This window comes from Rhinopithecus roxellana, chromosome 16 (genome assembly GCF_007565055.1).
Source record: "Rhinopithecus roxellana isolate Shanxi Qingling chromosome 16, ASM756505v1, whole genome shotgun sequence".
Classification (NCBI taxonomy): domain Eukaryota; kingdom Metazoa; phylum Chordata; class Mammalia; order Primates; family Cercopithecidae; genus Rhinopithecus; species Rhinopithecus roxellana.
The window spans coordinates 9,628,119-9,649,578 of NC_044564.1; the positions used below are offsets into that span (position 1 = coordinate 9,628,119).

A 21,460-nucleotide genomic window follows, 5' to 3' on the forward strand; every position below is an offset into this window, starting at 1 on the left:
CTCAGGCTGGCTTGGCAGTGGGTAGGGGGCTCAGGAGAGCTCAGGAAGCTGGTGGTTCCCACAGCAGCGGCTCAGGCAGGCGGCCCGCGCACCCAGCCAACGGGGCTCCGTGGGAAGGAGACCTGGAGGCCGGGGCTCTCCTCCCAGCTCTGCCCCAACCTCCTGGACAAACTTCAGTGCTGTCCTTCCCCCTCAGGCCTCAGTTTCCCAGTGGTCTTGAGGAGTAGTCGCTGGGGGTCAAAAGAAGAAAATGACTGATCAGTTGCCTTGTAAGCAGTGAGCCCTTGCAGAATCACAGCAGCTCCTGGGGCGGCTGGATCCAGGGCTTCGGCAATGCTGCCTGGACTTTGCGTCTGTCCCTGTTTGGGCTCCCTGACCTTGATGTGGGCTCCCTCCCTGGTAATCCCTTCCCACAGCGTGGCAAAGATGGTTCAGATCCCCCAGGTCGGCAACTCCCCTGGCAGATGGGGCCTGCACAGGTCCTAGGCCCCGCTGTTCCAGGCAGCCTGGGCCCAGAAGTCCAAACACATGGGCACATGGTTAGGGGAACACTGGGTCCTCAAACTACTGCTGTCCACTGAAAGTGCTGACCATAAGCAAGGCCCAGGGCCAAGCATCAAGTGTCCATTGAGCCCACTTCATCCCCTCACAGGTGCCAAAAGCGAGTCCATTCTACAGAGGGGCACCCAAGGTGCAGAGCGGAAGTGTCATCTGCCTGAGGTCGCCCAGCTTCAGGCAGAGGCCGGGTGGATATGAGGACCAAGGATCCTGATTCCACAGGCTGAAGTTCAACTCCTGAGCTCTCCTCGGGCTTCTGCAAAGATTCTGGAGCCCTGTAGGGCAGGAAGTGAGTCCTAATACCCGTCCCAGGCCTGCCTGCCTCGGCGTCCCCTCCCGCCTTGGGGGGAAAGCTGGGGTGAGGAGGATGCAACAGGGGCACCCGTTGGACCCCAGGGAGAGCCCAAGTCCAGGGTATAAAGCACAGCGCATTTATTCTGGAGCTGGGCCTCACCTGGGGCAAATCATATTTTTACTCCAAAACAAATGCAAACTCAGTTTTTAAGATGAGCTATACACACTGGCTCTAAGGTGAACAATTCAGAGGGTTTGGTTGCACGAGGCCAGGGTGGGCCCTCGGCAGTGCCTGTGAGTGGCGCTTTCCCGGGAGTCTTCCCTCTCAGCTGTGGGACTCAAGGCTGCCAGGAGAAGCCAGAATTGAGGGCATGCAGTCCAGGCAGGAGCATAGGAGCCACGGGCCATGTGGTCCCCTCCACCACAGGAGCCACTGGTCTCTGGCAAGCACTGGATGGTGGTGGAATCCCAGATGAGCTCCAGCACTGTCCAAAGAAAACAAGGCTAGGGCAAGTGCAGTGTCTCATGCCTGTAATCCCAGCACTTTGGGAGGCCGAGGCGGGCAGATCACAAGGTCAGGAGATCGAGACCATCCTGGCTAACATGGTGAAACCCTGTCTCTACTAAAAAATACAAAAAAATTAGCCGGTGGTGGCGGACGCCTGTAGTCCCAGCTACTCAGGAGGCCGAGGCAGGAGAATGGCGTGAACCTGGGAGGCGCAGCTTGCAGTGAGCGGAGATTGTGCCCCTGCACTCTGGCCTGGGAGACAGCGAGACTCCAAAGAAAAAAAAAAGAAAAAAAAAGAAAAAAAAACAAGGCTGCCGTCCAGCACATGTCCACATTCACCCCAGCCACGGTGATCTGACCACGGCCACCAGTAGACCACGGGGCCTCCCCACCATTGGGTCAAAGGCTGTTCTCAAGAGACTCAGTGACTTTTGGAGCACAGAGCACCTTGGGTTAATCTCCTGTCCACTTGGTTCCATCAGATGAGCTGTGCAGGGGCTCCTGGCCCACCTGGAACCCAGGGCCTTCCTGAGATGCCAAGTACCCTGGGCTGCAAAGGAGAGTTCCTGTGGCTGGAGGGCCTGGCCACTGGGAGGATACCACAGAGCCAGTCCCAGGATGGATGCTCTGAAAGCTGACCCAGTGCTGCCTCAGAGGGGCCCTGGCTTGACTCACCACCCATCCATGCGCTAAGTCTATGCTGCCCCTGGCATGCTGCACCCACCCAACCCCTGTCCTCTACAAGTCTGGTGGGGCAACGGGCACTGAGTGAAGTTTTAAGCAAATGACTGTGGCTTCCGACCATAATGACGAGCCCAGCAGTCTGGGTGTGAGGCTTGCGGAAGGCTCCATCAGAGGATCCTGTGAGCTGAGGACAAGGATCGAGCTGGACTCCAGGACACACTTCTAACCCCAACCCCACACTTAGGAGCTCTCAAAAGTAAAGGAGTATATTAGTCCATTCTCACACTGCTATAAAGAGCTACCTAAGGCCGGGTGCAGTGGTTCATGCCTATAATCCCAGCACTTTGTGAGGCCGAGGCAGGTGGATCACGAGGTCAGGAGTTCGAGACCAGCCCAACCAATATGGTGAAACTCTGTCTCTACTAAAAATAAAAAAATTAGCTGGGCGTGGTGGCAGGCGCCTGTAATCCCAGCTACTCAGGAGGCTGAGGCAGGAAAATTGCTTGAACCTGGGAAGCAGAGGTTGCAATGAGCTGAGATCAAGCCACTGCACTCCAGCCTGGACAACAGAGAGAGACTCTGTCTCAAAAAACAAATAAACAAACAAACAAACAAACAAAAAAAACTACCTGAGACTAGGTAATTTATGAAGAAAAGAGTTTTAATCGATACAGTTCTGCAGGCTGTTCAGGAGGCATGGATGAGGAGGCCTCAGGAAACTTACAATCATGGTGGAAGGCAAAGAGGAAGCCAGCACTGTTTTCACATGGCCAGAGCACGACAGAGAGAGTGCGAAGGGGGAAGTCCATCCGTGTGATTCAATCACCTCCCCCCAGGCCACGCCTTCAACATGTGGGGATTGCAATTTGACATGAAATTCGGGGCCGGGTGCAGTGGCTCAAGCCTGTAATCCCAGCACTTTGGGAGGCCGAGACGGGCGGATCACGAGGTCAGGAGATCGAGACCATTCTGGCTAACCCGGTGAAACCCCCATCTCTACTAAAAAATACAAAAACCTAGCCAGGTGAGGTGGCGGGCGCCTGTAGTCCCAGCTACTCAGGAGGCTGAGGCAGGAGAATGGCGTAAGCCCAGGAGGCGGAGCTTGCAGTGAGCTGAGATCTGGCCACTGCACTCCAGCCTGGGCGACAGAGCAAGACTCCGTCTCAAAAAAAAAAAAAAAAAAAAAAAGAAATTCGGGTGGCGACATAGAACCAAACCATATCATTCTAGCCCTGGCCCCTCCCAAATCTCATGTTCTTCTCACATTTCAAAACACAATCATGCCTTCTCAACAGTCCTCCAAGTCTTAACCCATTTCAGCATTAACTCAAAAGTCCAAGTCCAAAGTTTTATCTGAGACAAGACAAGTCCCTTCTGCCTATGAGCCTGTAAAATAAAAAACAAGTTACTTACTTCCAAGATACAATGAGGGTACAGGCATTAGGTAAATGCTCCCATTACAAAAGGGAGAAATTGGCCAAAACAAAGGGGCTATAGGCCCCATACAAGTCCTGAACCCAGCAGGGCAGTCATTAAACATTTTTTTTTTTTAGATGAAGTCTCACTCTTGTCCCCCAGGCTGGAGTGCGATGGCGTGATCTCGGCTCACTGCAACCTCTGTCTCCCAGGTTCAAGCGATTCTCTTGCCTCAGCCTCCTGAGTAGCTGGGATTACAGGCACCTTCCACCACACCTAGCTAATTTTTGTATTTTTAGTAGAGATGGGGTTTCACTACGTTGGCTAGGCTGGTCTCAAACTCCTGACCTCAAGTGATCTGAAGCAGTCATTGAATCTTAAAGCTCCAAAATAATCTCCCTTAACTCCATGTCTCACATCCAGGCCATACTGACTAAAGGGGTGTGCTCCCAAGGCCTTGGGCAGCTACACCCCTCTGGCTCTGCAGGACACAGCCCCCACGGCTGCTTTCACAAGTTGGTGTTGAGTACCTGTGGCTTTTCCAGGTGCACACTGCAAGATGTCAGTGGATCTACCATTCTGGGGTCTGGAGGACTGTGGCCCTCTTCTCATTGCTCCACTAGGCAGTGTCCCAGTGGGGACTGTGTGTGGGGGCTCCAACCCCACATTTTCCCTCTGAACTGCTCTAGTAGAGATTCTCCATGAGGGCTCACCCCCTGCAGCAGACTTCTGTCTGGACATCCAGGCATTTCCATACATCCTCTGAAACCTAAGTGGAGGCTCCCAAACCTTAACACTTGCTTTCTGCGCATCTGTGAGCCCAACAGCACATGGAAACTGCCAAGGCTTGGGGCTTGCACCCTCTGAAGCAAAGGTCTGAGGTGTGCCTTGGCCCCTTTTAGACATGGCTGGAGCTCAAATGGTTGGGATGCAGGGTGCTATGTCTGAAGGCTGTACAAAACAGCAGGGCCCTGGACCTGGCCCATGAAACCATTTTTCCCTCCCAGGCCTCCAGGCCTGTGGTGGGAGGCGCTGCTGTGAAGGTCTCTGAAATGCCCTGGAGACATTTTCCCCATTGTCTTGGTGATTGACATGTGGCTTTTCTCTGTTTATGCAAATTTCTGCAGCCTTGAATTCCTCCCTAGGAAATGGGTTTTACTTTTCATTCGCATAGTCAGGCTGCAAAATTTTCAAACTTTTATGCTCTGCTTCACTTTTAAACATAAGTTCCAATTTCAGGTCATTTCCTTCTGTTTTTTTTTTTTTTTTTTTTTTTTTTTTTTTGAGGTGGAGTCTTGCTCTGTCGCCCAGGCTGGAGCACAGTGGCCGGATCTCAGCTCACTGCAAGCTCCGCCTCCCGGGTTCCCGCCATTCTCCTGCCTCAGCCTCCGGAGTAGCTGGGACTACAGGCGCCCACCACCTCGCCCGGCTAGTTTTTTGTATTTTTAGTAGAGACGGGGTTTCACTGTGTTCGCCAGGATGGTCTCGATCTCCTGACCTTGTGATCCGCCCGTCTCGGCCTCCCAAAGTGCTGGGATTACAGGCTTGAGCCACCGCGCCCGGCCGGTCATTTCCTTCTGTATGCAAATAAGCATAAGCTTTTAGAAGCAGCCAGGCCACATCTTGAATGCTTTGCTGCCCAGACATTTCTTCCACTGGATACCCTAAATCATCTCCCTCAAGTTCAAAGTTCCACAGATCCCTAGAACAAGGGCACAGTGCTGCCTGTCTCTTTGCTGAAGCATAGCAAGAATGACTTTTACTCCCATTCCCAATAAGTTCCTCATCTCCATTTGAGATCACCTCAGCCTGGACTTCACTGTCCACATCACTATGAGCATTTTGGTTACAACCATTCCACAAGTCTCTAGGAAGATCCAGACTTTCCCTCATCTTCCTGTCTTCTTCTGAGCCCTTCAAACTGTCCCACCTTCTGTCCATTACCCAATTCCCATGCTGCTTCCACATTCTCGGATACCTTTAGAGCAGTGCCCCTCTCCCAATGCCAATTTTCTCTATTAGTCTCTTCTCACACAGCCATAAAGAACTACCTGAGGATTGGGTAGTTTATGACAAAAAGAGGTTTAATCGGCTCACAGTCCCACAAGCTGTACAGGAGGTATGGCTGAGGAGGCCTTGGGAAATCATGGCAAAAGGCAAAGGGGAAGCAGGCTCTTTCTTCACATGGCCAGAGCAGGAGAGAGAGACAGCGAAGGGGGAAGTCCATCCCATGATTCAATCACCTTCCACCAGGCCCCTCCTTCCTGCAGGGATTACAATTCGACCTGAGATTTTGGTGGGGACACAGAGCCAGACCATACCAGGGAGCAAAGAGGTGCATGTTTCCTTTAAAACGCAGCCTTCCGGCCGGGCGCGGGGGCTCAACCCTGTCATCCCAGCACTTTGGGAGGCTGAGACAGGCGGATCATGAGGTCAGGAGATCGAGACCATCCTGGCTAACACGGTGAAACCCCGTCTCTACTAAAAATACAAAAAGATTAGCCAGGTATGGTGGCGGAAGCCTGTAGTCCCAGCTACTCCGGAGGCTGAGGCAGGAGAAGGGTGTGAACCCGGGAGGCGGAGCTTGCAGTGAGCCGAGATCGCGCCACTGCACTCCAGCCCGGGCAACAGAGTGAGACTCCGTCTCGAAAAAACAAAACAAAAACAAAAGCAAACAAAAAAAAAACAGCCCTCCCTGCTACAGATTGTGGCCAATGGAATTTTCTTCTCTAAAAATTTGCTTGCTGCAACCTCCACCTCCCAGGTTCAAGAGATTTTCCTGCCTCAGCCTCCTGAGCAGATGGAACTATAGGCTCCTGTCACCACACCCAGCTAATTTTTGTATTTTTAGTAGAGACAGGGTGTCACCATGTTGTCCAGGCTGGTCTCAAACTCCTGACCTCAGGTAATCCACCCGCCTCGGCCTCCCAAAGGGCTAGGATTACAGGTGTGAGCCACCGCACCCAGCATAAAAGCTATTTTCATGTGTATAAAAAAAAAAAACGTAACTAAGTGGTGCACCTGTAGTCCTAGTAACTTGGGAGGCTGAGGCAGGAGGATTGTTTGAGCCCAGCAATTCAAGTTCAACCTGGGCAACATAGTGAGACCCCTGTCTTTAAAAAAAAAATAAGTGACACTGATAAATAAAACATGTTTGTTCTTCCTAACCTGGCCTTGAGGTGAAAAAAATGTTGCTCCCCATGAAGCCGGATGGAAGAATGGAGATTGGGGAGGCCCAGGCCACCCCCAACCTGCTGACCACAGCTGTGGCCCCAGTCCTGGGGTTCTCTGCCTTGGTTTCCCTACTTGGGAAGCTTAGAAGCTGCCCCGGCTCAGCTGCGACCAAGAGGATGGTGTCCCCCATCAGCAGGCTATGCCCCCGCCTGGGTCTTCTCTGTGTCTCTCTCTCCCCTCAGCTGCTCTCCACCCCTACCCGGGGCCGCTCTCCCCTTGCCCCGCAGGGCCAGGGCTCTCTCGGGGATGGGCCTTCTTGCAGCTGCCAGGTCCCAGCAGGGGTTCCCTGGTCGGGAGGGGCCATTCCACGGGAGGGGTCAGTGGTGGAAAGGCCATTTCTTGGACTCTGGGCTCCAAGGACCTGGGGCTCATGATGTATGTGTGGGTGGGAAGGCTGCCCCCAAAGGCCGTGTCAACCGAGAGAGACGCTTGTGGTCCTGCCTTCTCCAGGGAGCCTCCTGAGGACACAGGCTGAGTCTGCCTCACCCTGAGGCCTGGCTGGGACTGCCGTGTGCAGCAGTGTGACGGGCTGGTGGGTCCCTTTGGGGAGATGGACCTGGGCTCCTCCCCTCTGTCTGATGAGGGAGCTCCACACCTGAGGTCTGTCCTTCAGGCTCTGGGGGGGTTCCGTCAGGAGGCTGTGGGCTGTGGGGGAGGAAGGGTCCAGAAATACAATCCCATCACCGCTAAGTCTGCTGGGCCTGCCGCAGACGGGGCCACCCTGCCACCCGCAGATCCCCCTGGCACAGCCCTGCTAGGATCCTTTCTAAGGGGATGAAAGGGGGTCTCAGAGGGTGTGGCCACTTGCCAAGGCCCACGTGAGAGGACTCTGGACCATCCCAGCTCCTTTGAACTGGATGCTCTGGGGCCATCTCCCTGTTAGGAATGAACATGCCGCCCTTTGTGTGACAGGATGAGCCAACTGCTTCCGCCAAGGGCTCAGGCACGGCGTTTAGGGGATTCGCACGCATCTGCGTGGGGCTCGGTTTCTCACAGTGGACTCCCAATTGCTGGGTTAGGAAACTGAGTCTGTGCGGGACAAGCTCTGCGGGACGGTGCCCTGGCTGGGATCCAGGTGGCTGGCTGTCCACCACCCTCCCCAACCCTCTGTCTGCTCACCGGAATGTGGCCCTTCCTGGAGGATCCAGTGACTGCCCAGTCCAAGAGCCTGGAGCCCCGGCCCTCGCAGCGCAGCTCACACTCTGGCAGGCTCCGAGGAGCTTCTTGGCGACCCGGTCACTCATCCATCCAGGTTCAAGTTAACATTGGTGACAATTCACCATCATTCTGTGTCTCATTTGCAAGCTGAAGATCACGCTACTGTCTTTGCCTCCAGTCATAATGCACTCTGAGCTGGGTGCGGCGGCTCACGCCTGAAATCCCAGCACCTTGGGAGGCCGAGGCAGGCAGATCACTTGAGGTCAGGAGTTTGAGACCAGTTTGGCTAACATGGTGAAACTCCATCTCTACTAAAAATACAAAAACTAGCCAGGCTTGGTGGTGTGCGCCTGTAATCCCAGCTACTTGGGAGGCTAAGTCAGGAGAATCACTTGAGCCCAGGAGGTGGAGGTTGCAGTGAACCAAGATCATGCCACTGTACTCCAGCCTGGGCAACAAGAGTGAAACTCCGTCTCAAAAAAAAAAAAAAAAAAAAAAAAAGGAAAGAAAAATAAAATAAAGCACTCCCGTAGAGAGAATCCGGCGGGTTCTGCTGCTGTCCTGAGTCACGCTGAGAATGCAAGGGTGTAGGTGTCAGCCCCAGGGGATTCTGGGCCTGACGCAGGCTGGCTTTCAAGGAGCCTCGTCCATGAGGATTCAAGACAGGAAACATTGATTTCATACTTTTGTTTTTTTTTTTTTGAGACGGAGTCTCACTCTGTCTCCCAGGCTGGGGTGCAGTGGCCGAATCTCAGCTCACTGCAAGCTCCGCCTCCCGGGTTTACGCCATTCTCCTGCCTCAGCCTCCCGAGTAGCTGGGACTACGGGCGCCCGCCACCTCGCCCGGCTATTTTTTTGTATTTTTTAGTAGAGACGGGGTTTCACCGTGTTAGCCAGGATGGTCTTGATCTCCTGACCTCGTGATCCGCCCGTCTCGGCCTCCCAAAGTGCTGGGATGTGTTTTTTTTTTTTTTTTTTTTCCTGAGACAGAGTCTCGCTCTGTCGCCCAGGCTGGAGTGCAGTGGTGCGATCTCGGCTCACTGCAAGCTCCGCCTCCCGGGTTCACACCATTCTCTTGCCTCAGCCTCCCGAGTAGCTGGGACTACAGGCGCCCGCCACCTCGCCCGGCTAGTTTTTTGTATTTTTAGCAGAGATGGGGTTTCACCGTGTTAGCCAGGATGGTCCCAGTCTCCTGACCTCGTGATCCGTCTGCCTCAGCCTCCCAAAGTGCTGCGATTAGAGGCGTGAGCCACCGCGCCCAGCCTGATTTCATATTCTAAGGAAAAGGCAGTGCAGCTCCTTTGGGAAGCTCCGCCTCCCGGCCTGCTACGCCTCAGCCTGGCCCCAGACACAGCCAACAGGGCTGATGACCTCGGGAAGACGCTGTGACCTCAGACAGGCCTCGGGTTTCACCGGAATCCCAGGGGCTGGGACCTGCCCTTGTTTAGTTTCCACGTGGAAACCAATTTGGGACGTTTGTGACCCAGAGCAACCCTTTCAGTGGTTTTGTCCTTCCCTTGGAGAAAGGGCTGGGACCAAGAAGGCTGGACTCACGAGGCGTCCCAGGGCACAGCGGGGCCCTCGTATTTCTCCGTGCGTTTTCCAGAAAGCCTCCGTCCCCGCCTCAATCATGATTTGGCTCTGTCGCTATTCCAGGTTTCACCGCTGTCATATTTGAGCAGAGCTCTTGCCCCGACCAGGGATGAGAACGTCGTCTGCCAGCCTCCTCTGTAGCCTGAGTGGCCACGGGCAGGCAGAGGGGGAAGGTGGAGTCCTCCAGCCAGGGGAGGCACCAGGCCAGGCAGCCTCCGCTGTGTCATCTGACAGGAGTAAGGCCGCTCATTATGTGGTTTCACCTGCCGTGGCCACCGCCAGCAAGTGTGTGCGGAGGCCAGTGCCTGGCGAGCCTCAGGGAAGCTGCTGAGTCCCTCACTTCCCCCAGTCAATCCCCGCAGCCTTGTGCAAAGCTTGGTTAATTCAAAAACTGTCTTTGTCTGCATTAAAACACCTTTATCCCTGGTATTAATGTCCTGGCCAGAACAAATTACCATAAATTTGGTGGCTTCAAACCGCAGAAATGTGTGCTGTCTCGGTTCTGAAGGCCAGAAATCCAAAATCTGGGTGTCACAGGACCAGCCCCCCTCCCAACGCTCTAGGGAGGATCCCTTCCTCCTCCTCCAGCTTCTGCCGGGTGTGGGCAACCCCTGTGCTTCCTGGCTTGGGGCTGCACATCTCCTGCCTCTGCCTGTCTCCGCAGCGCCTTCTCCCCAAACCTCCCTCTCCTGCTAAGGGTCCCAGTCACTGGATTAGGGCAGGCCCCATTCCAGCGTGGCCCCGTCTTAAGTCGACGACATCTGACATCTGCAAAGACCCATCTCTCCAAAACAAGTCCCGCTCACAGGTTCTGGGGGGATCCAGCGTGTCTTTTGGGGGAACGCGAGTCAACCCACAGCCCCCCATGAGTGACGAGTGACAGACCTAAAGCCCACTCCTGGGGGTGGAGGGAAGCACAGGGGAGGAGGAGAAGGCTGTGGATGGGGCTGGGCTTGCCCTAGCGTTGGAGGGACTGGCACACAAGCCTGGCCCAGGCTGGAGGCAGCAACGAGCACTGGCTGTCGTCAATCCTGGGCCCCAGGGTTGGTCCACAGGGCCAGAATGGCCGGGGTCAGGGTGTGATCAGTCACTTGGCTGAAATGTTCTTCCCCAGATGCCTGCATGCAGGGGGCTCACTGTTCACATCTCCCTCCTTCCACAAGGGTCTCCGTCCTGGCCATTGTCCCCCAGAGCCTACGCTACAGGGAAGGGGCTCTGTGAATACACTCTCAGTCCAGGGGAGGCCCTCCTACCCCTCCCAGGCACACATCCTGCTGCCGTTCGGACCTTCTCAAAACCTAAGTCAGTCATCTGTGCCCAGCGTGAGGGCGGCTGGGTCTGCAGTCCAGGCTCAGTCAATGGGAGAGGCAGGGCCCAGGGGGCCTCTTCTCACAGCACCAGGTCTGTTCCTGCCAACCAACAGGCAGACAGATGACAGACAGACAACAGAGAGGCCGGTGTGGCCTGTCCAGAGCTGCTGCACTCAGCACACCTCAGTCAGGGTCCCTGGGCCCCGTCGGTCCTCTGCAGCAGCCTTGGAAGAATGGGGCCCCACACAGCCCTCTCCCCAGCCGTTCTCTTTCTGGCTCACAGAGCTCCCAGGCTCTAGGGGCCGCAGCCGGGGGGTGCTCCACACAGTCGGCATCTGCAGTTCCTTCACTCTTCTTCCCTTGAATGAATTCCAAGCCCCACTGTTCTAAGGAGGACCAGACGTTACTTCAACCTCACTCAGGACCCCCAGCTTTGGGGAAAGGAGGATAGATCCCCCCATGAGTGAGGGCTGCCGGCAGGGCGGGGAGAGAGGTGGCTGGTGTCAGATTCATTGCAGTGGCCCACTTCCCCCCGCCACCCCCGACTGAGGGACTCCCAGGAACGGAGGGACTCTCCAGCCAGCCCCACGTCACCAAGGAGCAGTGGCAGAAGTGAGCCTCCCAACACAGACACTCACCCTCGCCAGAAGAGTTCTGGGCTCATCACCCCTTCCCAGCCCGGACCTCAGTCGATGGGAACCCAAGAGTGAAGAAACCAAGACATTCTCTGAGGCCCTCCCAGAGACCCTTCAAGACTGAAAGGCTGGCTGGGTGCGGTGGCTCACGCCTGTAATCCCAACACTTCGGGAGGCCGAGGCGGGCAGCTCACCCGAGGTCAGGAGTTCGAGACCAGCCTGACCAATACGGTGAAACCCTATCTCTACCAAAAATACAAAAATTAGCTGGTGTGGTGGCGCACACCTGTAATCCCAGCTATTTGGAGGCTGAGACAGGAAAATCGCTTGAACCTGGGAGGTAGAGGTTGCAGTGAGCCGAGATCATGCCATTGCACTCCGGCCTGGGCTACAGAGTGAGACTCCATCTGAAAACAAACAAAAAAAGACCGAAAGGCCACGAGACGCACCCAGTAGGTGGGTGCTCAGTGTCCCAGATACGTTCGCCACCCCTGGGGCAGGCTCTGAATTTAGGTCCCTGAAGGTGGGTCTGTGCAGCATCCCCAGCAAGGAGGGGAGGGGGCCCCGGGGTCCCCCATGTCTGCTCCACCACCACAAGCCCCTGGGAACAGGCAATGCCATCCCAGGGCGGCCTCTGGCCTTCACTTGCTAAAGGTGAGTTTATCCCCCTCTCCACTCTAGAGATAGTCGGTCTGATTTATGTTGTGCAAAGGCCCTCAAGTGACTGGAGTATCCCCCGGAGACAGGCTCTGGGAGGCGCTGGGAATCCACACTTCCAGCTGGGGCCGCGCAGTCCCAGCCACATTAAATGCTCAGACTTTTCTTGCTGATTTTTGAAAATTATTGCACCAAATGTTTACCAGTGAAATGCTGATGGTGATGATGAGAAGGCTGGGGAGGCCAAGAAAAAAGGGAAGAGAGAGCACAGCTGCACACCCTTCTCCGGGTCCCAGAAGCACCGCTCTCCTGCGTGTTCAACTGGCATTTGCCACCAACATGCCTGTTTTTATTTAAATGGCCCAGAGCAAGGCTCTGACTAAACTAACATTCCCACGCCAACACTCAGCAGCGCCTCTGGTTTTTGGCAATTTTTTTCCTTAGCTGTCAGAGTAAAAATATAGAAGAGTCCTGGTCTTACTTAAGGCTTGTTGGGGTTTTTTCCCTTCCCCCTGGAGACCCGAAAATAGCTCACAGATGTGCAGTACCTGCTAACGTTCGTGCTCCGTGTTACTCCACGAACAGAACTCCCCGTGCTCTCTGTAACCCAAACCCCGATTTCCAGGCCCATGTTCATTTGCAGAGGGGTCCGTGGGGGTCCATGGGGGGAGTGTGGGGGGACAGAAGTTCTCAGCTTGTTTAAATGTGTCTGGAGCAGACGGGAGGAAACTCCGGCTGCCTGAGAAACTCTCGCCTCAGGTAGGAGCTTCTCCATCACCCCAGCAGTGAGGTCAAGGACGGCTCAGGCTCCACTCAGGGGACCAGGCACAGGCTGGGTGGGGTGGGGGTGTGGTCAAAGTCCTTCGGGGCCTCCTGGCTCTGCTGGTGGCCCTGCCAGGACAAAGGATTCTGCTTTGGGACACCAACGTCGTCCTTCTAAGATTAAAATAAACTTTTTTTTAAAGGGGGGTTTCCAGCTATTTTTACCCCCGGAAAGGAAGAAAGGTAAAGACGGAGGAAGAAAGGTAAAGACGGAGGAAGGGAAGAAGATGAAAGGAAGGAAAGAAGAGAGGGAGAGAGGGAGGGAAGAAAGAGAAATAAAGCAAGGAGAAAAAGAGGGGGACCGAGAAAGGGGGAAGGAGGAAGGAAGGAGAGGGAGGGGGAGGGGCCACCTCGTCCGGCTTTCCCAGTGACTCAGCCCTCGGAGGGGAGGCTCGGGGTTTGTACCAGAGCCCAAGGGGTGGAGCCTCGAAGTTTCGTCCCCCAGGGCTCTTACTTTTTGGAGAAAGTTCTGAGGTGAGGGGGGCATGGGCCAGGCAGCGTGGAAGTTTCCCCAACAGGCTCTGCAGGGGTCCCTGGGACTGAGTAATTTGGGATCATGGGGGTCTGGGGGTAGTGAGGGATATGGGGGGTGCCAATGGACCTGGTGGCCAAGCTCTGCCACCCTACTCAGAGCCTCAGTGCCCCCCTCCAAGAACCAGGCATCGTGACAGCCTCCCTGTCTGGTCCAGCCCCCCACGGCCCCTGCCTGGAGGTGCCAGCCCCGGTGCTAAGCCTCCTCGGTGCCCATCTTCCTGATGTCTCTCCTCCTGGAAGCCCCCTGATTTGGGCAGGCCTGGCCAACTTCCCAGTGCATGCACCCCCCAAATGGTGTGCCAACCAGGGTCCCCAGCCAGGCACTGCCTCTGCCGTCTCCCTGGGACTCCCTGGAAGCAGCAGAAATGGGCCATTGGCCCCCGAGTGACCTAAACCCAGCCCAGGCTCCACCCAGGTTCTGTGGGCTGCTGAGGGGACCTGGGGTCCTGGAAAGGTCTGAGTGGGCTCCCCACTTCTCAGGGCTGGGAGACCATACCCAGACCCATCTACTGTCTTTCCCATTGAGGTCTGTGCTCTGAGCAGTCTAGGAGTTTCCAGGGACAGGCAGGTGGGTCTGAGCCCTGAGTCACATGCAAAGGACGGGCAGGTGGCCTCCACCTGAGATCTGTGCTGCACCAGCCACCCCCTGGCCCAGCTCTAGAACGACAATGCCAGGTCTGCTCCATGGTCAATCCTACAGCCCTCGAGGCCCACACCAGCTGGGGCCTTCTCCGTTCACCTGCTCAGGAGGTTCAGTGCCTGCCTGGGGACTTGCCCGGGCAACTCACTCCCTCAGCCTCTGTGCAGAGGGGAACAGCAGGGCCTGCCTCTCGGATGCTGACCCTATCTCAGGCCTCAGGGGTAGCAAGGGGGGCAGTTTCTGCGTGGGGACTGCTGGAGACACCGAGTAGACAGGGCCCTGGGCAGACTCCTGGCCACAGCTGAGGGCCACTGTTCTGGCAGCTGGGTCCAGGGAGGGCTCCAGGCACCAACAGGAGGGCCGGTCACAGTGGCAGGCTTGCATGGACAGCCAGTTGACTTGGTACCAAGCAAGCCCCTGCTGGGCCTGTGCCCACATTCCTTCAGCTTCTTGCAGTCAGGTCAGTCAGCAAATCTTCCGGATCCTCTGGTGTGGGTCCTGGGTCCTGGCAGGGATGGGTTCTGCCTTATACACAGAGAGTGGGTCAGGAAGGCTTCGTGTTCGGGGGCGCTCAGACGGCCGAGAGCCTCTGGGATGGCTGAGGAGTCTCAGGGACACGTGGGGAAGAGACTGCTTCGGCAGAGGACAAGGCCTGCGACAGCAGAGCAGGGAAGTCCACGGCACAGACCGAGAGGTGCAGGGTGTGAGGGACCCCTGTGAGGGCCAGGGTGAGATGCCCAGCACCTGCAGGCACCCCTGGGCCTGGGTGACAGTGGCTGTCTGCATGCAGCAGGGGACCAGGAAGCAGATTCCAGACCCCAGCCTCCTTGAACAAGGGCCAGCCCAAATCCATCCTAGAGGAAGGACAGCCAGGTGCGTCACAGCAGACCGCCCAGCACAGGTGACCAGGTTGCAAGCCAGACATGAAACCACATCTGAAAAAATGCCCAACCTCAAGGAAGTGTCCCAAATTCTTTTTAAGTGGATAAAGGCAGATGGGACTTTCAAAATCACTTGCTGCAGCAGAGCCTGAGGCCTGGCAGCCCTCGAAGGCCCCACGGTGCACCCAATGGTTGGGGGCTGCAGTGGATGGGGACATGGAGGCTGCGTAGGAGGGACCCTGGAGGCCGGACACCCTGGAGGCCTCTGGGCTTGAGCTTCGCACGCAGGTCAGATGTCTTTTACAGTCAGCTTCAAGAGGTGAAGGAGCCCTACCCCAGGTGGTCTGGAATGTTCCCATAGCTGCCTGGTGGTGGCCCCCACCCAGGACCTGGCAGGGTATCCACCACAGGAAGTCTCCACACTTAGCCAGGCTTCAGAGCCCCCACGACCCCTGCTTTCAGTCCCAGGGGCCACTCCAACGTGGCCACGCCAAGCGATGGTCCCTGCTCCAAGTCCAGCCTGCTGCCTTGCACAGTAAACAGACCGTGAGTGTGGGGGAGGGGAGGAGTATCCCCCAACACCTCCTGGGGGTCCCACTTTCCCTACTGGATGACAGCAGCTGAGGACCAAGGCCTGGCTGGGCCTTGAGCTGGCATCCTCATGATGTCTCTGAGCCTCAGTTTCCCTCCCGAAAAATGGGGAGCATCACGCTCCCTGTCCCCCAGCCCTCACAGCAGCTGCAAAGCAGGGGCCTGGTTGGGCCAATGTCAGCAGGGCCTCCTTAGCCCACCCTGACAATGGTACCCCCATTTCTCTGGCAGCAAACGAGGGGGAACTGACCCAGTTCAGTCTCCTGGGGTGCAACGCCTAGGCCGTTCTCCCCTCAGCACCTGCATGTGGCCTCTGAAGAAGAGGGGGCTGCGGGACACGTCTGCCTCTCCCCTCCGCAAACCTAGCTCTGCGGCCCCATCTCATCTGCTTCCAGGCTTCGTGGCCAGCTTGGAAACGGCCCCTTCATTCAGGGTACCCCTGCCCCCAGGGGTACCCCGGGAACCTTGTCCCAGCTCCCACCACAAGCTGGGACAGGGAGCCTAAAGTGACTCCCATGGGGGAGGCCTGGCAGCACTGCATCCCAGTTCGGCTTCTTGGGGTCCTAGCCCCCACCTTCTGATTGGGTTTCTGGAGTGGCTGGGGTGCCCTGCACACAACCTGCCTTCTTTTGTTTCTCTTTAGCCCCTGCAGTGCCCGCTGCCCAGAGCTGCCTCCCGACTTGCAGGAGGTCTCCAGGCTCCAGGGCAGCAGATGCACTCCTGCTGGGTAGGACCCCTGCCTTACCCCACTGCCCACACCCACTGGCCTGAAAAAGAGGAATGGGGAGCCCGGACAACTTGTGAATGAAGCTTCTCACCTACTTGCCAGGGGCCCACCCCCTTCCCAGGCTGGTGGGGAGGGGAGGCCCATCCCCCTCATCCCTTGCTTCTCCTCAGCCCCAGCTGTCCATGGGATACTCCCTGCTGTGGGTGCTGCAGGCGTTGGGAGCTGGGAGGCTGAGGCCTGTGCTTCCTCAGGTCTGTGCACCCGGCTGCACCATCTGTAACATGAGCTTATGAACATGCCTGGCTGCTGGGTGGCCTGACGGGTGGACATTGAATGGGCCACTCTCTTCTCTGCTGGTAGAGGATAGAGGCCCCAGGTGGAGATGCTGTCAGTACAGCTGGGGCAGACCAGGGGAGAACCCCCATCCGGGGATCCCCTCCCCTTCCAGGCTGCCCCTCCCAGGCCGCCCCTTCGAAAAATGCTGAGGACTGGCCCCCGAGCTAGGGTTACATGGGCCATTACTTCTGGCCTGGGGCTCATAGGCAGAGATGCCAACGGAGGCACACAGGCGGTTGCACCCAATCAGCACTAGGCCTGAGGCCTTCAGGCTTTCCTGTGCCCCACCCCACCCCCACCCACCCGGAGCAGAGGACGTGGTGGTGGGCAGTGTCCTCAGCCTGGGAGCTGCACAGCCCCACGCTTCCTTCTATGGAAAATCTGCTCCTCCAGGCTGCCGGGCTGCTGTTACATAAACATCTCTGCTGCCTCCAGGCGCCTCCTCTCCTGGGGCGCTGACCCCGAGATGTTACCCCAGGCCTGGAGAAGTGAGGCCAGCTTCTGGGAGGACGCAGGCGAGGGAGGCTCCCAGCAGCAGCTACAGGGGGAGATAGGCCGTCTGCACTGGCTGTTTCCAGAATGCTCAGTACTTGGCAAGAGGTGTGCCAGGAAAGGCTCGCTGGAGTCAGGTGTGAGATTTGTCCTGCTTTCTGTGCCTCCCTCTGCCACCATGCTCTGGGGTTTCTGCAGCCCTTCCCCCAGGCTCCCAGAGTCCTAGGTCCCTCTCAGCCTTTCAGTCTCCCCGCAGGGCAGGCATAGCCCTCCTAATCCAGGGGGGCCCCCAGCGCCTTCTGCCATCGCACTCATCACCCTGTGTTGGGGTGGGGAGGGGGCGCTGTCTGTCCCCGGCACGAGGCCGTGAACTTTGCGCAGGGACTGTGGCAGGCATTTTGGACTCCTGGCGCTTAACCAGGCTTGGCACAGGGTGCCCGTGCCTGGCATCGTGGTGGAGAAATAAATCAGCCGGAAGAGGCACGTGGGAGGGGCTGCGCCGGCGCCAGCGGCAGATCCGCCCGACTCGTCTGTGCTTTCCGGGGCCACCTTAGGCAGGAGGCGCCCGGGCAGGAGGAGGACGGTGACCGAGGAGCAGGTCGACGCGGATCCCCCCGGGGGAGCGGGGCGCAATACGTCCGCGAGGCACTGGTCCTGGCTGCTCCCTCGGGGCGCCCTGAGCTCCCTGCCCTGAGGCTGCTGCGCCCCCATCCCTCGCGGTCAAGTGCTCAGGCAATCACCGCCAGGGGTGTCTGGCGGCGATCGATGCTGTGGACGCCTAAAGCCGCGGCTACGGGGCCCTCGGGAGCGAGTGAAGCCGCTGGGCTAGGGGCGCACCCAAGTCTAGGCCACTTCTCCCAAAGCCCTGTCCCGGGCCCGGGGTCCCCCAACGTGGCCTCAGCTGCTCCCCGCCCGGCCCAGAGCACGGTGGACACAGCTGCCCGCGGCCTCGCCCTCCCCACTCCACCCCGGGCTCCTCCGCTTATTCACATGCAAATTTCCGTCGCCAATTGTCGCCGAGCGCGGCAACGGCCAGAGCCGGATCCTTCCGCAGCCCCGGCTCAAACTTTTGGCCTCTGAAAACTTTCAAACGAGAAGTAGTTCCAGGCGCCCGCTCCCGACCCACGCCGCGCCGCCGGGTCCCTCCTCCCCGGAGAGGCTGGGCTCGGGACGCGCGGCTCAGCTCGGGGAGGCGCAAAGGCGGACCCGGCGCGCGGGAGGAGGTGGCCGCGGAGGGGGCGGGGGGACCGGTGGGGGCGGGGCCGGTGGGGGCGGAGCGCACCTCGACTCTGAGCCTCACTAGTGCCTCGGCCGCGGGAGGGAGCGCAGGGGCGCGGGGCGCGGGGCGCGGGTGCGAGCGCAGCGAAGGAACGAGCCGGGCGCGAAGACGGGCCCGGGAGCCCGCCAGAGCACAGCGCCGACTGCCAGCCGGGGAAGAGAGGGCGGGACCGTCCGCCGCCGCCCCGGGACCGTCCGCCGCGCGTGTGCGTCCCAGCCCCGCCGGCTAGCGCAGGAGGCCGCCGTCCGGGCGCAGAGGGCAGCCGCGGGGGAGGCATGCCGCCGCTCCTGGCGCCCCTGCTCTGCCTGGCGCTGCTGCCCGCGCTCGCCGCACGAGGTAGGCGCCCACCCACCCGCGAGCCCCCACTTTCCGCGCCCTTTGGAAACGGCGGCGCCCGGCGCGCGCACCCCGTGGCTGGGAGCGGGCGGCGGGGAGGTCGGCGTGGAGAGGGAAGAGCGGGCGGCCGGGGGCATGGGGTTCTTGGAGTCCCGGGCTGGGGGAGGACCGACCCTCCCCCTCGATCCCCCCGTGGAGGCGGACTCGCGCCGCCCGTGCCTGGAGCCGAGTTTGGAGGCCGGCGTGAGGTGCTGGGGTCCCGGAGGCCCTACCCGGGCCCGCCCTTCACCCGCCGCGCGTGGGGCTTGCCGCCGGTCGGCCGGGCGGGCGGGCAGCCTACTACTTTTCGATTTGAATAGAGTCGGTTTTGGTTTCCTGTTGCTTCTCCGGGCCATTTATCTTCTTTCTTCTTCGCCTCTGGCCCACGCCGGGGCGGATGTTGGGGCGCGGAGTGTGGGCTCCGCGGCGCGGCGTTCGCCTTCACTGACCCGCGCGGCCCGGCTGGGTTCCCGGGCTCCCGGTCGCCCTGCCCGCCGGTGCCCCCCAGCCCAGCTCTCAGTTTGGGGGAGGGGTTTGCGTAAGAAGCCTTCGCGCCGGGGGGGCACTGAACTTTTCCTTTTGCTTTGCAGAGTTGAAGTTTGGAAAGCTTAGGGGTGGAGAGCGGGAGGTGGGTGGGGGGCTCTTACATCTCTCCTCGCCACACATCGAGGGGGGTCTCTGGGGAATCGAGTGATTAATCCACTCTTTCTCCGAGAGTTGCAGGCGAGAATTATCTGTCCTCTTCCAGAAAGTGCTGCTCTATGTCACACTACCCTCCCCCGTTTCTCAGCCCCCGTAAGATGGGGAGGGAGGGGCTTGAGTAATTGATCCCTTCTCGAGATGGGGTCGAATTCCTTCCGAATGGGGGACCTTCATCCCCCTCCTGTGGGTGTTTGGGGGCTGCCCTGGAGATGCGCGCCCGCGGGAGCAGGTATTGGGTGTCGGCAGAGGCGGGGCCGGGTCCCCGGGGTGCAGTCCTGGTGCCCCTGGAGGCGGCCCCGACTCCACAATGGGCCGCTCTGATTCCGAGGCGGAGGCCGGCGCTTTGTTGGCGGGCGGGGCAGCGGGCGAGCAGCTGTCGCATTTTCCCACGGGCGGGAGCTGAGTGTGGCCACCCCCCTCCCCTTCCCGCCGTCCAGCTCTGCCCCCTTGCAGAACGGGTTTGAACAGAGGCAATCTCGGCGGCTGGATGGGGGGCCCTGCCCTGCCAGACTCCCCCAGTGAGCCTCTGGGGTGGGGGGCAACGCTTGGGAGAGTAGCCCACTTTGTCTCTGCTTTTCCCCCACTGCGTCCAGGCGGCACATCAGGCCGCCCCACCCTGCTTCAAGCAGGACGTGTTCCGTGCTGCTCCCCTTCCCCCCATTTCTGACTACAGAACTCTGGGCAGAATGTTGACGCCCTTTGGTTTCATGGTGGGGCTTCCTGTGGACCCCTGCCCTGGTAACCCATGACACTACTCAGAGGCGTCCAGGGTGGGGGAGGACAGTGCCCCTTGGCTGGGTGCGGGTTCCATCTCCAGGGTAACAAGGGCCTTCGGTGGTGCGGGTGAGACTGACCTCTCTTCTCTTGCCCCTGCCTAGGCCCGCGATGCTCCCAGCCGGGTGAGACCTGCCTGAATGGCGGGAAGTGTGAAGCGGCCAATGGCACGGAGGCCTGCGTGTGAGTACCACCCCTGCGGGACCTGTTGCTTTGTTGAGGGCAGAGCCCCTGCCTTCTGCAGCCGCGCAGGGGACAGAACACTAGGGCATTGTCTTCTGGAGATGGCCCAGAGTCTGGGCACGGTCACGTGCTGACTTTTATTGGACAAAGTCTGGCAATTACTTAATCACCAGCAATTATGCTGCGTGTGGAGCTGGTCTGGCTGCTGGGGGCTTGGGCACTCCTTTGTGGGCCACCTCAGGCTCCTGGGTTACTAAGTGGGAGTCCCAGTACCCCAATTCTTCTTAAAGTCCCCAAGAAACAGTTGATCTGTCAGGGGAAGCTCTGGACCATTTACTGAGAAGCCCAGACCCCACCACCCTGCCAACTTGGGGCACCTCCTCTGGGCAAGTGATGCCTCCTGGGCAGGTGATGCCTCCTGGGTGGGTGGTGATGCCTCGGGCTGCTGGTGATGCCTCCTCTTGGTGGGTGATGCCTCCTCTGGGCACAGGTGATGCCTCCTGGGTGGGTGATGCCTTCTGGGCCAGTGGTGATACCTCCTGGGCACAGGTGATGCCTCCTGGGCACAGGTGATGCCTCCTCTGGGTGGGTGATGCCTCCTCTGGGCGGGTAATGCTTCCTCTAGGCACAGGTGATACCTCCTCTAGGCGGGTGATGCCTGCTCTGGGCAGTTGGTGATGCCTCCTGGGCGGGTGATGCCACTTCTGGGTGGGTGATGCCTTGTCTGGGCGGGTGATGCCTCCTCTAGGCACAGGTGATGCCTCCTCTGAGTGGGTGATGCCTCCTCTGGGTGGGTGATGCCCCCTCTGGGCGGGCGATGCCTCTTCGAAGGAAATTGACTCTTCAAAATTGGACCCGCCTTTGGGCTCTCTGTTTGCCCCAGCTCCCTCCTCCTGGCCTCAGGCTGGGGTTGGGGAAGAGAAGGTGGAACTCATCTTTTGGCGCGGGGTGTGGGGTAATTATTGAGTCTGGTTTCTGTCCTGGCATCTGCAAACTCTGACCTCAAAATCCCGTGGCCCTTTTGGTCTGCCAGGCTCAGATGTAAAATGGGCATGGAGGGGGCTGGGAAGTTGCGTG

At 58.6% G+C, this 21,460-nt stretch overlaps 1 protein-coding gene across 1 annotated transcript in view; it reads left to right on the forward strand.

Annotated features, from left to right (window-relative positions):
• The first annotated feature begins 18,355 nt into the window (after positions 1-18,355).
• Positions 18,356-21,460, forward strand: part of NOTCH1 (notch receptor 1) — a 51,612-nt gene continuing 48,507 nt past the window's right edge. Inside the window, exons 1-2 of the mRNA XM_030919370.1 lie at positions 18,356-18,685; positions 20,305-20,383. Of these exons, the coding sequence (XP_030775230.1) occupies positions 18,625-18,685; positions 20,305-20,383 (140 nt within the window). The 5' untranslated portion in view covers positions 18,356-18,624. The remainder of the gene's footprint in view (positions 18,686-20,304; positions 20,384-21,460) is intronic.